This window comes from Haliaeetus leucocephalus, unplaced genomic scaffold, assembly GCF_000737465.1.
Source record: "Haliaeetus leucocephalus isolate CR32 unplaced genomic scaffold, Haliaeetus_leucocephalus-4.0 Scaffold162, whole genome shotgun sequence".
NCBI classification, from domain to species: Eukaryota; Metazoa; Chordata; class Aves; order Accipitriformes; family Accipitridae; genus Haliaeetus; species Haliaeetus leucocephalus.
In genome coordinates, this window is record NW_010972598.1 from 2,924,836 (window position 1) to 2,939,889 (window position 15,054).

At 40.2% G+C, this 15,054-nt stretch overlaps 1 protein-coding gene across 1 annotated transcript in view; it reads right to left on the bottom strand.

Moving 5' to 3' along the window:
• Positions 1–11,271: 11,271 nt before the first annotated feature.
• Positions 11,272–15,054, bottom strand: part of CHRM3 (cholinergic receptor, muscarinic 3) — a 197,134-nt gene continuing 193,351 nt past the window's right edge. Inside the window, exon 3 of the mRNA XM_010562611.1 lies at positions 11,272–13,174. Coding sequence (XP_010560913.1) covers positions 11,353–13,174 — 1,822 coding nt within the window. The 3' untranslated portion in view covers positions 11,272–11,352. The remainder of the gene's footprint in view (positions 13,175–15,054) is intronic.

A 15,054-nucleotide genomic window follows, 5' to 3' on the forward strand; every position in this document is an offset into this window, starting at 1 on the left:
TGTTTTGTATTAGATCTCATTATAGGCTACATAGGTAGTCATGGCTACGCACTGAGATATTTGCTTCCACAACTAATAGGAAAATGTATTTGATATGGTACTTTAAAGTAATAGGATGGATTATGGATTGGTATTTTTAACTCCTCAATTATATGCACTTGATTATTTTATTAAATTTTATGAAGATTAAAAGCACTGGACAAAACTTCTTGTCTGTGAGCGTGTGATAATTGAGAATGCCGAGGGTCTAATTCAAGCCGTAAAATAAGGTAAGGTAGAGGAGACTCATACCACAGCTGGATTGCTCCCGATACCTTAGACTGCGTCGTTAATCTAAACCTGGTGCAAACAGAGTCTGCGCACCACCAAAAGGGCAAAGGCTCGCTAATGCAGAAACCATTAGTGAGGAAACAGAGAAAGGAAAAAATTTGAACAAACTGGCACATGTGAGAAAATTGCTAAATCGTCAAAAATACAGGAAGACACTTGTGCAACCAGAGGTGAGTCTTAAACTGTCTGCGATGAATTTGGTAATAAAGGAAAAAGAAATCCAAGACGACTATCTGTGTGACTGAATTTTCTCTTCTCTGAATATGCTAAAATATCCATCAGAATGCTGCATTGGTAACCTGGAGCCTTTCCTCCAAACAAGTAGTTTTTATATGTACATCATTTAAATGAGAAAGAATAAAAAGAAGTCATAAATGGGCCAGAGACGAGCAATTCCTCATTTCCATTTTTTTTTAAACGCTATTGGGAAAAAAGGCCACTGCAGTTTACAATGAAGCTGGAAAGGGCTTTAGAGGCCACCGTTTTTGCGGTGTGACTATGCCGTCACCGGGCCGCAGGAAGGAGAAGGGAACTGGCAGGAGATACGCGGCCGCTGATGGCTCGCTCGGCTTGCTCTGTGCTCTCCCAGCGGATTTCCTTGCAGGCTCGTGCCCCGTGAGAGGAAGGCCGGCACGGGCCGAGGTCGGGGCCGCGGGGGGGAGGCCGTGCAGCGCGGCCCCGCGCCGTGGCTGGGGGGAAAAGGGGCATTTCAGGAGCACGGCGGGAGCCTTCCCACCAGCTGGAGCTGGGCTTGGATCAGCCCCCAGAAACGGCTGGCGTTCGCAGCCGCTACGAGAGCGCAGAGCAATTTCACCGAGCAACCGACTGTGTCATTAAGTGAATTAATAGCAGCCAAAGAACATTGTAGCATGTGAATGGAGTCAAAGAGAGGCCTGCCAGGCAGAGGGGAATGACAAGTTTCACCAAAGAAAAGGGCCTACACGAAGAAGACTTCCAAACACTTTCTCTAGATTGTTTACCTCTCTTGCAACTTCTAATCTCAAATTACTTTAATCAAAACAATTACATTTTTCTTAATTGCTTGCTCTGTGTTCTGCCCCTGCATTGGCTTCAGAGAGGAAAAAAGAACATGGAAATTTATCTCAAAAGTTCAAGCAACATCTAGTGGTTATGTAAACCTTACCTCACCAACTGCTCGGCACGCAGTGTATTATTGTACAATCAGATATGACTTTCATATCACATCATTTACTTTTTATCTTAGCTAGCAAGCCACTCTGCAAGCAGCAACTAAAGAAATGAGTTTATCAGCTTGTATTAATGCAATTGTTATCAGGGGCATACAGGGTAAAAGTCATTTCTAGATTACAATAATATATTTACAAGGAAAGTTCCACACGGGAAGGTGCCACCTGATTAGGTTTACATGGAGGGTCCAAAAAAAAAAAAAAAAAAAAAGTTAAAGCATCTTGGCAGGAGAAAATCTCTTAAGAGCACAATGTTCCACCGTGATAGTTCAATGGGAGCCAAGTTTTGACTGCACATTTTGGGCTGATACCCACGCAGTGAAAGGAGAAATGTGAGTGCTCGTAAGACACCTGACCTGGGCCAAAGCGTTCATTTTTTCTACCAACGCATGGCCATCCACCTTCCGCCCTCAGGACTGCAGTGCCGGTGGTCATTCCAGAGGGGAGGACGCCTACAAAAGCATTGGAGTCTCTCTCGTCATGTCTTCTCTTACTTTTGTTTTTGTTGGCTGAGAAAGGGAAGGTTCCTCTAAAACTTTGCTACTGAGGAAAACAATTGCTCTCCATCATTATCCTCCTCTACTCTTCCAATTAATGTGCTAGTGTTTTGTAAACTGCCGTCAATATGAGCTAGGACCGATTATTCTTTCTGAGAGTTTACCAAGACACAGAATTTAATTAGTCAGCAGGAGGATTGCTACGCAGTAAGGCAGCTGTTAGCAAAAAAAGAGCAACTTGGCCAATAATTTAAAAAAATGCTAATATTTTGTATAGTATCTGAACGGATGGCTACAACTAGGTCAATAGACACCAGATGTTGAGTGAATGCTCAAGCACTGTCTTTTTATGTAGCAGAAGGTGAGGGTCTCCTTTCTACTGCTTCCTAATTATTCCATCAGTATACAGTAAGTTCAGCTCCACTGGTTTTGGCTGAAGAAAATCAGCGGTTGATAAGGAGTAAAACTACAAATCCCTTTTTATGAAAGCGATTTCTGAGCCTCTTAATTACTGCATGTAATTTGCCCATATACCTCAAATCAGAAAGAACCAGGAAAATGTCAATTTATTTAAAATATTCAAGCCTTAAGTTATATATTCAGATATTGTCTCTGGAACTTGTTTTGCTCCATAATCAGAAGAATGGCACTGCAAGCTTTCAAGTAATAGGAACAGAAAAACATATCAGGACACACATAAAATATGTTCATCAGATTCCTGTAATGTTATCTCTATTTCCATCACAAAAATACCCGCTATCTCCAAATAGAAGCAGGAAGCTTATGACTCTTTCTTGTAACAACTTGTCTTGACTGGTGTGGCCCACACCCTTCCACCAGCGGGGTGGCAGGGGCAGGAGCTCACTTCCAGCTTCGCGCTAGGCGGGAGTCCCGTGACTGCCAGTCAACACCGAGGTGGGAAGAATTGGGGTAAGAGTCAGCGGGGTGAGGAGACACCTCCAGAAACCCCAGGTCACCTGCGTCAAAAGAATTAGGTCTCCTTCACTGACATCTTCTAACGTCTTGCAGCTTACAACTGAAAATTTGACGTTACGTTTAGCATTTTCTTAGTTCTTTCTGAAAGCAATGAGGGGTAATTCATGCTTTTTTAAGCTTTAACGTTTGAATAGGCACTTTTGTGTACTGACTATAGGGATTTCGATGATCCTTCCTTATGCAGCTCGCTTCTGGCAGCAGTTATGAATCTCTAGTCTTTATACTTCACCTCTAATGTTGGATACTGCATCAGTCAATATGCATTGTACAGAGTACAAAAAATAATGGCACATGTGCATATTAGTTTAAGCTTCTCTTACCTTCAATGGTGTGGTAGTTCTTCATACTGACAATTCCTGCCTCGGAGCAGGGAGCAAAACGCACGAGCCTAAGTCTCCTCAGACAGTACCAATAACTGTGGGGAAATGTGCAGCTACTTAAGGCAGCTATACTATTTTGAAAACAAATCTGAAAGGACCCTCCATCATATTCAGTGAAGTGTATGGGCAGAGCAGGAGATGAAGCCTGTTCTGTCCTTATACACAGAAGGTTTTGTTCAGATTAGCCTGTGGTCAAGAAACCACACCCATTTTGAGTAAAGGAACCAAATATTTCCTCAGAGATGTTTCTACAGCCCGAACAGTGGAAAGGTTTTGTCCTACTATCCGTTGTAAAATAAACATCATAAATGAAGATATGAGGCAAGCAAATGGAATGTATTTCTGAATCAGAAAAATTCACACTACTGGAGGAAAAAAAGCTGCTTAACTCCAGCTACATCTGATTTCATACATGGTAGAAGGTATTCAACAGGTATATTTGATGGGTATATTCAATAGGGGGGGGCCTGAATCCATATGAAAAATAAAAGCAATGAGTGGAGAAAAGTACTGAGCATCAGGAGATACTGCACAGGTCTATTTCTTGTGATGTATCCGCACAACGCAGAGTGCAGCACTGTGCTCGGTTCAAAGTAAATTGGGTTATAACTTTTACTCTCATGGTGTTAACTGGTCTGTGCCACCACAATAATAATTCTTAATGTGGACTCATTAAGCACAAATTAAGGAAGGCCGTTTCCTCATCCTTTTGACATCTTCAGATTAGGTAGTATTTGTGGAGTGATTACAGTTGCTTTGTTACCCAATGATTTCAGTCCAGAAGAAAAAATAGTCTCAGGAAGACTGGATATTTTGAAGCCACATAAGGAATCAGATTCTTGTCCAGACTTTATTTCCATGACAGTGTAAAAGTTTTCAGATCTTGTGAGTATTTTAAGTAAATTTACTATGCCTCTATGAATGACTTGAAAAATAAATTTAAGTTCTCTCTGTACAATAATGTCCTGTGCTTTCCTGATTATTAGCCACGGTCAAGTAACGATTACCAGAGCATTTCAAGCGTTCTTTCATTCCAGATACTGCACTAAATAACTTTTGTCCTGGAGAGATGAAGAATTTCCCATAGAATTTCTGGAAAATGCATATGCACCCAGACAAACAAATCCTGCTTTCATGTTAATGCCTAGTTATTTAGTCCTAGACTGCTATAATAAGGATCTCTTCATAGAGGCCTGAGCGGGGTGTCAGGCTGCTATGCCAACAGTGAAGCTGATGGTGATGTGTGCTTTTGGCTTCCAGAGTCATTCAAACACTGAACTTTTTGGGCACTGTTTACATGTGTTTATTCACCCTTATGCAAGAAGGATGTTCACATCTATAAAAACTTTTAATGTCTTGGGTATTCTTCCATGCTTTCTGCCAAGTTAAATAAATTGCGTAGCTTCACTAGCTTGGAAAAAAGTTAGCTCTCCTCACCACAGTTGAGTTGAATGGTTTTATCACCATTTTTGGAAGACCTTCCCTGAGGCCAGCATCATACATCCCAGTTAAACTCATTCAAGGTTTTATTGTTTACAAAACCAGAAGAGGGTGAATGGTCTAGATATACTGTGCATTTCTCAGCCCTACCAGGCAAAGAAGGTTTTTAAAGTTTGCACAATTCCACCTGGGGGTCAGGCAAATGAAAAGTATTATTCCATGCAACAGAAAGGGCAGAGCAATAGGATGGAGTGAGGGAGGATGATAAGTCTTTCCTCTCCTTTCTAATGGGAGGAGTGCTGTTCTTGTTACCTTAAATAATTCGCAGTGGTGAGTTGCTTTATTTTGCCTTCATATATATGTGACATTTGCCTCAAACTGTTTTAATAGTGACTGAATTCCTGTACCCATGTTGAGAAACTGACAGTCATGTTCACATGAACATAGGAGTTTCTCTTACGTGAACTTAGATGGAATCTACTGTTAGAAATAGAGGCCTTTATTTTCCTATTTGGCAAAGCCAGAGTGATTTTAGTTAATTTAAACCTAGTGCAGTATTGATGCAATAGCTCAATAAGTGAAATCTGGTCATGCATTTCTAAATTTTGGGTCATGACTGAAGAGCCAGCACAATACACTGAAAACACCACATTCAGAAATAAAGACAATGCAAGTGGAAAAATACGCACTAAGGAAAGGTGTGGGAATTTTTTCTTGCAGCTAAGCAGAGTAGACTTAAACACAGTTCCACCGTCCAGTTACAACTGATGAGGCATCAAAGGCAATGTTTACCATGGCTGACAATTTCAGCGTAAGTTTGTATATACATCCGTATACATTGCTCTAGATGTGCGTGCATCTCTCTATATGTACATGCACCATACTATGTCATACATACGTTATCCTTCTGAGATATACGTAGTGCATAGAGATGTATAGGTACAATATGCATACCACACCATACATGTTGGAAGAAGCCATGAAATAAGTAGCACTTATCTTAATGTTTTCCTGTGTTACCTGTACTCCTTCCATTAAACAATCTCTGTCAGGGCTCACTGAAACTCCCCTGAGCCATTTTAATATTTAAAATCAAGCAAAAAAATCCTCAAGCACATCTAGGAAGGTATCTGGAAATAACAATCTTTCTTGAGAAAACAAATGGCAATCTATGTTATATTTTGAATGTACAATGTGGGTGGTGAAAAGTTGTCCAAGTCCTGAATGCCAGTAGGCCACAGCTAATGAGTTTGCCAATTAAGACTGTGAAGACCTGTCAGTGACAGCAAATACCATGATGGTCAATCTCAGCCAATTGTGGTGCCACAGTGTATGAAATAGAACAAACATAGTTCCAAACATCCCTGTTCATGCTTATTTCCAACAAATAGCATGACTGGATTAGCTACTCTCTGTCTGCTTACTTTAAAAGCTGAAGTACAAAAATGCCCAGGTATCAGACATTACAAATTAGTATTTCCCACAGTATCTGTCTGGCAGCTCCTAAAAGTAGAAGTAGGAAAGTGCAGAACCTACAAATGATCTATGCCTGACACAAGGCAGAAAATCCTAATTAAATCAGGTTTTTAATTCTATGAAAACCAGAATGTCATATATGCTTTAGCTAAGTTTCCAAATAGAAGTGCTTGGGTATCATGGGAGTGCAGTTCATGAGACAGAAAAGGCAGTCATCATTACGAACACCTCAGCTCTACCAGACTTCTGTACATATCCTTTGGGTTAACAAGAAGCAATCTACAAATATATATTACTTTGACCTGCTCTCAGAAGCAAGTGCAGTGGTATTTGCATGGGTAAATACATAAAAGGAATACATAAAATAGAAAATCACAGAAGCTGGAAGCAAGTTGTGAAAAGAGACAGTAGATTTACACAGGTCAAAGAATATTCAGTTATCACAATGAATATGTATGTGTTTAGAATGCGTTAAAATACGTGATGATTCACGAACTGGATGAAGATCAAGCTACTGGGGGCTTGGCAGCACGTCCTTAGGGGCAGGGCATCCCCAGATGCCCCAAAGAAGGTCAGGCTTGTGAACAGTCAAACTGTGGTACAGACCATTTCTGCCAATAAGGACCTGGACTATGTGGATCCTGCTCCAGTTCTTTTTGGTAAGCCTTATATATCTTTAGAAAAGAAAGTATCAGACCTCAACACTACAACTGCTGGAGCTAGTAATGTGCCTTCTGATAGTCTAAGAGCACATTAACTTTGCATAGGAATATTATGAAAGGAAAAAAAAAAAGCCTGATACCAGGACAAGCTTGTAAAGCACATTTTAGGAGAAGAATCTGGGAACCATTTGGAGGAGAATGAGTGTTTGGAATCTCAAATATGAATTTGAATAGGGATGCATAAATAGTCAGATGGTCAAGAGGACAAGTGAAATGCAGTTTATAAATAGCTCAGCGTGATAGTCCATGACTATCCCTACTGTATATATGGTAGCATGATGATAACCGTATATTCAAAATTACAGAAGCTGCTGATCAAGGAAAAAAGATAAAATTTCCTTTTGCTTTGATGTTTGCATTCTATAGAGGCAAACCGAGTGTACTTTGGGCCTTGTATTCACTTCTTACATATACAAGGTTGATAATGAGCCAAGACTTTTTAGAATATTCTTGCAGAAGGAAATATAATAATCAAGACAACAAAATAAGAAAGTTGTACATACTTGAGAAAGGTCACCAACTGCCTCAGAACATCTGTGTGGGTATCCTCACAAAACTGCCAGATTCCTTTAGGTCATTTATTGTTCGGGACATGTAAATCCACAGGTCTAGATCCTGGGAACTGCTCAGGCCTTTTCTATACTCCCTCAGCTTTAGAACAGTGCCGCACCGATCCGCAGCTTACATTTGTAGGAGGTGTGTTACGCTGGGTAGGATGAAGTGCTTCCTGCACCACGACACCTGTCCCTGGATCTTTGGATCAGACATTTCTCACAGCCTATACTGGTACAGAAGCAATAAACTTCTATCACAATTTTACATCAAGAAAGCTAAGCATATATTATAATGCATTTTGTTGTCTTAGAGCTGTTTGGAGGCTGACAGTGACTGGGGTCTATTCTACAAAGCTTTCTCCAGACAGCCCAATGGCTCCTGTCTGGCTATTGCTTCTGATTTTTTGATCCTCTTCATATGGAGTCTAATCTTGTATTATTGCAATTAATGGGGATGATGCCTGGTCTCTGAAAAGCCGGCTTTCCATGTAAGGAGTGATAATGGGACTCAGCTGTTTGTCTGCCCTCAGAATGATGCTTTCTATCATGTTTCTGACTTAATTTTCCTCGAAACAGATGAAATATTACATCATTCGTACTTAAAAGTAGTGCTGCGTCAGACTGTACCTTTTGGTCTTGCATTGTTCATCTTCTGCAAGCTATCGTGTGCTTGTATTCATAAATAATATATCCACTTGTGCATATAGCTAAAATTTTTGTGTGTGCATGGGTTTAAAGCAAACACATAGACATATAAAATACAAATTAATTTGATCCCCACTGTACTTGTAACACAGCCAAATTCTTAATATTTTATAGTGCATATTCCATTAAATAAATAATAACTAAATTGATCTATGCTACAATATGTGTGTACATACACATTTTATGATGCCTGTAAATAACATTTTAAAGCCTGTTCACACATCAAAAGACAGGTCATTTATTTCTCTGTTAAAAGAATCCAAGGGTTTAACTCTTCCTATTATGTAAACAGTGGTGACAGCCGCTTTCAAGAAAGCTTAACTTCATTAAAAATAATAGTTTCCCATTGTAAAATCAATACTAATATACTATAAACCCCCCTGATGAACTCTGGCTTCCTTACATGCTCTCACATTTTGTGTACCAGGGGCACAGCACTACTCTAGATATCAGAAGATAATAATATGGCAATATATATAGGTATAGATATATATTTAAGTGTTAAAACATTAGTCAGGTCAACTTGAGTAATGAATGTATTTCAATATATGATTCTTTCTATAAATAAAGGTCATTCATTTTCTTTGCAACATGGGTGCTTTATAAGACTTTGGTTGTATGTGGCTACCAAACTGGTAGACCACTTCTGGGTATCTTTAGCTCAAAATGCACTTGTGACTTACAGATGAAGCTTTAACTTGTGTGTTTTATACTGAACTTGTACTTGCAGTAGACTTGCAATATCATTTACAAGATTATCTTTAGGTAGATTTTTTTAAACAACTCAGACAAAAGAAAGACTTGTATGTCAAGAGTATTTGTTTTAGTGACAAGAAAGCGAAGTATACTCTATTCATTTCTCAAGCAGACCTTTATGAATCACTTTAAAGGACACTACAGCTGAAGACTGAAGAGCAATATTTATCAACATTAAATAAAACATTTGGTGAAGTATGTATAAATATTTCTTCATATGAACATAACACAAAATTAAATAGTTCAGATACACAGACACCATTTAATATATTTCCACTGTTGTCAAAATCATCTGTAAACACCATCTCACACTGAATACAAAAGCAGCTTTAACATCAGTTCTGTGTTCACAACACTGATGCCCCTTTTTAAAAGAAGAAATTTGTTTTGTTTTATTTTCAGCAAAATAAGAGTCTAAGCAATAAAAAAGTTTTGGTCAGTTCAAAGGAGAATACAAAATTATCTTTCAACATGTAACTAAATCGGATTTAGAACAATAGTTTAAAGTACAATCCTTTCCCCAGGGGATCTCTGACTTTTATAAATCATGTTTGGTGCAGACCACATCACAAATACCAGGAAATACTGGTCATGCCTAAGCTATAAATATTAAAGCCCTTTTAAAATTTTCTTTATCAAAAATTGCCAGGTTACAAATTGGCAATATCACGTTTTTCGCAACACAGAATAACCTGGCATTAAACGGATTTAGGTACACTTCTCCTGATGGTGTTTAAAACACGTTCTGGAAAAGAAACACTTTTTAGTGAGCATCCTTCATGTGCAAAAACAAAGCATTTCTTTTACACAAATCTTTTGCGTCTGACGATCACTTGGGCAGACAGTGCAAGCAGGGAGCTCCACCAAGTTTAGACAGAATATTACAAATTGAACTTTCAATGGAAGCCGTACGGATACTGGGCATCGGATGTGAGCTGGCTCTGAGAAGGGCGGTGCATCCACACGGTGCAACTCAGGACAAGGTGTCGCAGCGTCCATGCGTGCCCCGACAGCAGCGCAGCCGCGGCTGCAGCCGCCCAAGCATGGAACGGGGCTCCTGCTGATGGCTGCGCCCGCCTGGTGCCTGAGCAACTCCCTGCGAGCATCAGTACTGTGCGGCCCAGTGTGGGCTCTTGTCATCCTACACCCTACAAAGACAACTTCATACGGTGTCCTGAATGTAGCCTTCAATTCCTTTCACCTTCGTATCTTTTAAAGAGGCGTGATCACTTTGGGGAAGAGATACCGTGCTCAAGATTAAGGTTTTACTGGGCATGTGCCCCATTATAAACGTCTGTAGACTGTTAGGCTCCCAGGCTACCCTTTGGTTCTCTCCATTTGAAATGTGGACAACATGTTTTTGGTTTCAAAGTTAAACTTGAATTTCAGGTGGCAAATAATGAGATATATATTTTTAATATGATTTGATTTTTTTATTTCTTAATTTCACTCACATGTAATCGTGATGGGGGGCCCTGTAAAACCTAGAACAATAGTTCACCTCTTTCCTGGTATGTGTGTATTTTAGAGGTGTGAATGTACGTTATGCATACATACACACTCACACACACACATATAACATGAGCTGCACACAGAGATACTCGGCAATCAGGAATCAGGGGTACAATTAACAATACACCAGAAGAGAAGTAGACAGGAAGCTCTACCTGTACAACAAGAAGCAATTTTGCAACCTATACAATGTCTCAAATAATTTCATAATCCTGTTTCGCTAGCTTGCTACATCTGTATGTGACTTGAATTGAAAGTTGTTGGATTCCTTGGAAACAGAAGAGTTGGGCTAGCTAGATGTGCTTACCTGAGATCCCAGAGTTGATTATAATCAAAGAGCTGGGCAGATCAGTAATGGGTTTATAATTGCTATACAGCTTCTTGCAAATTTGTAGGAAAACTTTATTAAGTCTTTCATTCCTTAGTAAAAACATTGAAGTTTGTTAGTTTTTGCTGAATGCAGACTTGATTTTCGTATTAAACTGGATTTATTAAAAGGATACATAAGCCTGGCAGCTGCTTTCATGTCTTGATGTTTAAATCTTTGAATCAGCACCCTGGAACCACCCTCCCACCCCATCCCATCCCATCCCGTCCCATCCCATCCCATCCCTTCCCATCCCGTCCCATCCCATCCTGTCCCATCCTGTCCCGTGCCTTCCTGTCCCGTCCTATCCCGTCCCATCCTGTCTATCCCGTCCCATCCCATCCCATCCCATCCCATCCCATCACATCCCCGCTTCGTTATTTTTTTAAATTGTTTAAAAAATACTATTCTATGAAGCCTCCCTAGGGATCCGCTTATGAAAAATGACGGACTGCCTTTGCTGATACTGCTGTTTGCGTCGTTTTCGTTTGTCACACTGGCACAGCAGTAGCATCTTGAAAGTGTTTCTGAATGTTTTGTTACACAGTGCATAGCACATGGGGTTCACCGTGCTATTGATGTAGCAAAGCCAGTACCCCAGGTTCCAGAAAGTTTTGGGGATACAGCTGCAAAAGGTGTTCACCAGAACCATGATGTTATATGGGGTCCAGGTAATGATGAAGGCAAACAAAATGGCACTGAGTGTCTGTGCCGCTTTCTTTTCTTTGATAAGTGACATTCGTTTTCGCTTTGTGATCTGACTTCTGGTCTTCAAGGCAAACTTTTTTGCCAGGGTTGCTTCCTTGAAGGACAAGGGCAGGGCTGCAGATGCCTTGGTCACTGATGAGATGCCATCAGAAGCTGCGGTTGTCTCTGCTGACCCTGGCTGAATTGGAAGCTTAGAAAAGCTCTTTTGGAAGTTTCCACCATCCTGAACACTTTTGGGAGGGTGCAATTTTTTAGGTTTCTTTTCCTTCGATTCTGTGTCAGATTTCTGCAGTTCATCCCCTGACTCATGCAAATCTTCCGAGGAGGGTAGTTTCGTCGAATTGAGGATGGCGCTGTGACCAGGTAGCTTCAGCACGATTGAATAGATGGCTCTGGTTTCTGCAGCGATGTCTTCCTCGTCAGAGGAGGCTGAATTCTCAAGGGAGGCAGCAGCATCATTGTTGTTCCAGCTGTCGCTGCTGCTGTGCTCTTGGTCCCCCTGGTCTGCGTTGGGTTCCCAGCTCTTCATTGTGAGCCAGAAGTGGCAGCGTCTGTATTTCCTTCGGGTGGAGCGTTTCATGCTCTGCCGCTGCAGCTCGTAGCTGCTGCAGCTCCGGGAGCTGCCTGTCTGGTGGACGAAGCGCGCTGCCTCTGCTTCGCTGCCCGAAGCCTGTAGCCCTGCTAACTCTTTGGTGCGTTTCTCGGTCTCCTTGTAGATCCTCCAATACAAAATACTCATAATGGTGACTGGCAAGTAAAAGGCAGCTATGGCAGTGCCAAAAGTGATGATAGGTTCACTTAGAAACTGGATGAAACATTCATCAGGAGGCACAGTCCTCTCCCCGACAAAATACTGCCAGAACAAGATGGCAGGGGCCCAAAGAACAAAAGAGATGATCCATGCTAAACCAATCATCACCCCAGCCCTTTTGGTTGTTCGTTTGGCTCTGTATGTAAGTGGCCTAGTGATGGAAAAATACCTGTCAAAACTTATGACAAGGAGATTCATGACAGAGGCATTACTGGCAACATAGTCAATGGAGAGCCAAAGATCACAGGCCAAGTTTCCCAAAGCCCAGTGGTCCATGATGATGTACGTGGTGTAAAGATTCATGGAAATAACACCGATGATCAAATCTGCACAAGCAAGACTCAACAAGAAGTAGTTGTTGACCGTTTTCAGTTGTTTGTTAACCTTAAATGCAACAATCACTAGGATGTTTCCTATGATGGTCACCAGTGCAAGGATCCCAGTGAGGAAAGCAATCAAAACTACTTGCCAGACAGTGTGTCCACCCAGAGGGTCTTTGCTTGTGGCATTTAGGGACATGTTTGTTGATTCCACAGTGGAGAAGTGAAAACTCTCTGTGGTCTGAGGGAAATCATAGCTGCCGATAAGCGATGCTGCTTCATCAAGGAGTCCTGGCCCGTGCGAATCTCTCTTCCAGAAGGAGCTCACATTTGAAAACAGGGGCGAGGCTGAACTGTTATTTTGCATGATCATTGTGGCTCTCTGACATAGTCTGCAGCAGGGAAAAAACAAACAAAAATCAAGTGAACAGGTGAAGATGGTAAAGAGATAATCGTCCTCATACTCGTACATCAAATCCCTTCAGCACTCTGAAAGATGTCTTTAAAAGCCAAGCTGCCTGTGACACATTCCAAGTCAAACATGTATGTGGTAGTACTCAGCTTACAGCTTTGATTAATCTGAGCTCTTTGTAGTAATCGCTAGTGTTTCCTTAAAAACAGTCTGTCACAGAGGAACCAAAATCCCAGGAGAATTTGAACCAGTGGTAGTATTAAAATGCCCCCTAACTCTAAGTCTTAATTAAAACACTCCCTGATGGATCTGCCTGGAACTCTACACCTCAACAGCCCACTATCCTGCAGCCTTCAAAAACTAAATGCCAGACACATGCAGCCACAAATCCTCCAAGTTCAAATCCATGCTGGTCCCCAGTGCTATCCTGGCACTAGCAAAACACAGCCCCAGCCTCTGCTGCCTCCAGCTACAGCTAATAACAAACAAAAATATTGTTCTGTCTTTCCTTAAACTATAGAGATACAAGCCAGCATCGCTTCACTGTGTGAAGCTACTCTAATCTGTGAGGCTGCAAAGATTTTTTCATTTTCATCTACATTTCAGCTACCTGATAGAGGTACTAGAAGTTCTCATTAGCGCTTTTTGCACATGCCAATATTCATTTTTCATGCATATTCATTTTTCATGCACATTTTTATACTTGGACTAAGGATTTTGTACATCTAATGACTTCAAAATGTCTTTGGGGTAACATATGTAAGATTTCCTTTGAAAATATGGTCTCTAGAGTCAGGAAAAAATGTTTGGCAGATGTATGTTAAAGCAATCGTTAAACACTTTAGGAAAAGAGGAAAAAAGCATGAAAGGGATTCATAATTAAGCCTTAATCTTTTTCCCCAAGAACTTATGTAAAATGAAGACATGCTCAGAATAGGAATTTGGATTTCCCTTATTTCATTAACTTCTGTGGTCAACTGACTAGATTCATTGTAATAAATCAATTACATCATCAAGAAGCAAGAATTCTGATGAAAAAGTCCTTCATGGACCGCAAATGTTCCAACAAAATATGCTGTCAAAGAGAAATTTTGTTCATTTTCTAACTGTGAATCCTTCCAGAGTCAATATGTTATGGCATGAGATAATAATGAGTATCCCAATGCACTGGTGTTACACAAAATATTTACCCAAGAGAAAAGGTTTTGGGTTTGGTTCATTAATTAATTTCTAAATTCTGTTTTCTCTTGAACTGTACTTGGTTTTGTTAGCAAGCCAGAAGACAATATGTGATTTTAAATGGTGCAGTCTCTTTGCCATATGCAGTAAACAGACCAACAATTTCTCCCCTTAGCTCATGCACAATAACTAAGACAACCCCTCCCATATTTTGATAATTAGTGTAAATGAGATATTATTTTTTCTCTTTATTAATAGGAAGACAAAGTTACGATGATGCTGCCTTACTCTAATCTAATTCAATCCACTTTTAATGCATTCATCATTGTAACACACAGGATGTGAACATAATAATAACATAATAATAACAACACTAAATATTGCTCTGGGAAATTACACAGTTAAATTTAACTCTTTTCCTGATAGAAAGATTGAAAATTTGGAGCAACTCAAACAATTTCTAAAAAGAAAAATGGTAAGATTTTTATAAGCTGTAACCTAACATTGATAACTTTGATTTTCTTAAAATCAAAGTAGGTTGAAACTAAAATGATCTTTTATCAAAAACTTTGACATTCCAAGTTTTCTTTTCTATACAAAGTTCATATGAAAGAAATGTGCAGCTTTGCATGAAACTTCAGGCAAAAAGACATTCTGAAAATTTCTCAAGCTGCTCCTCTA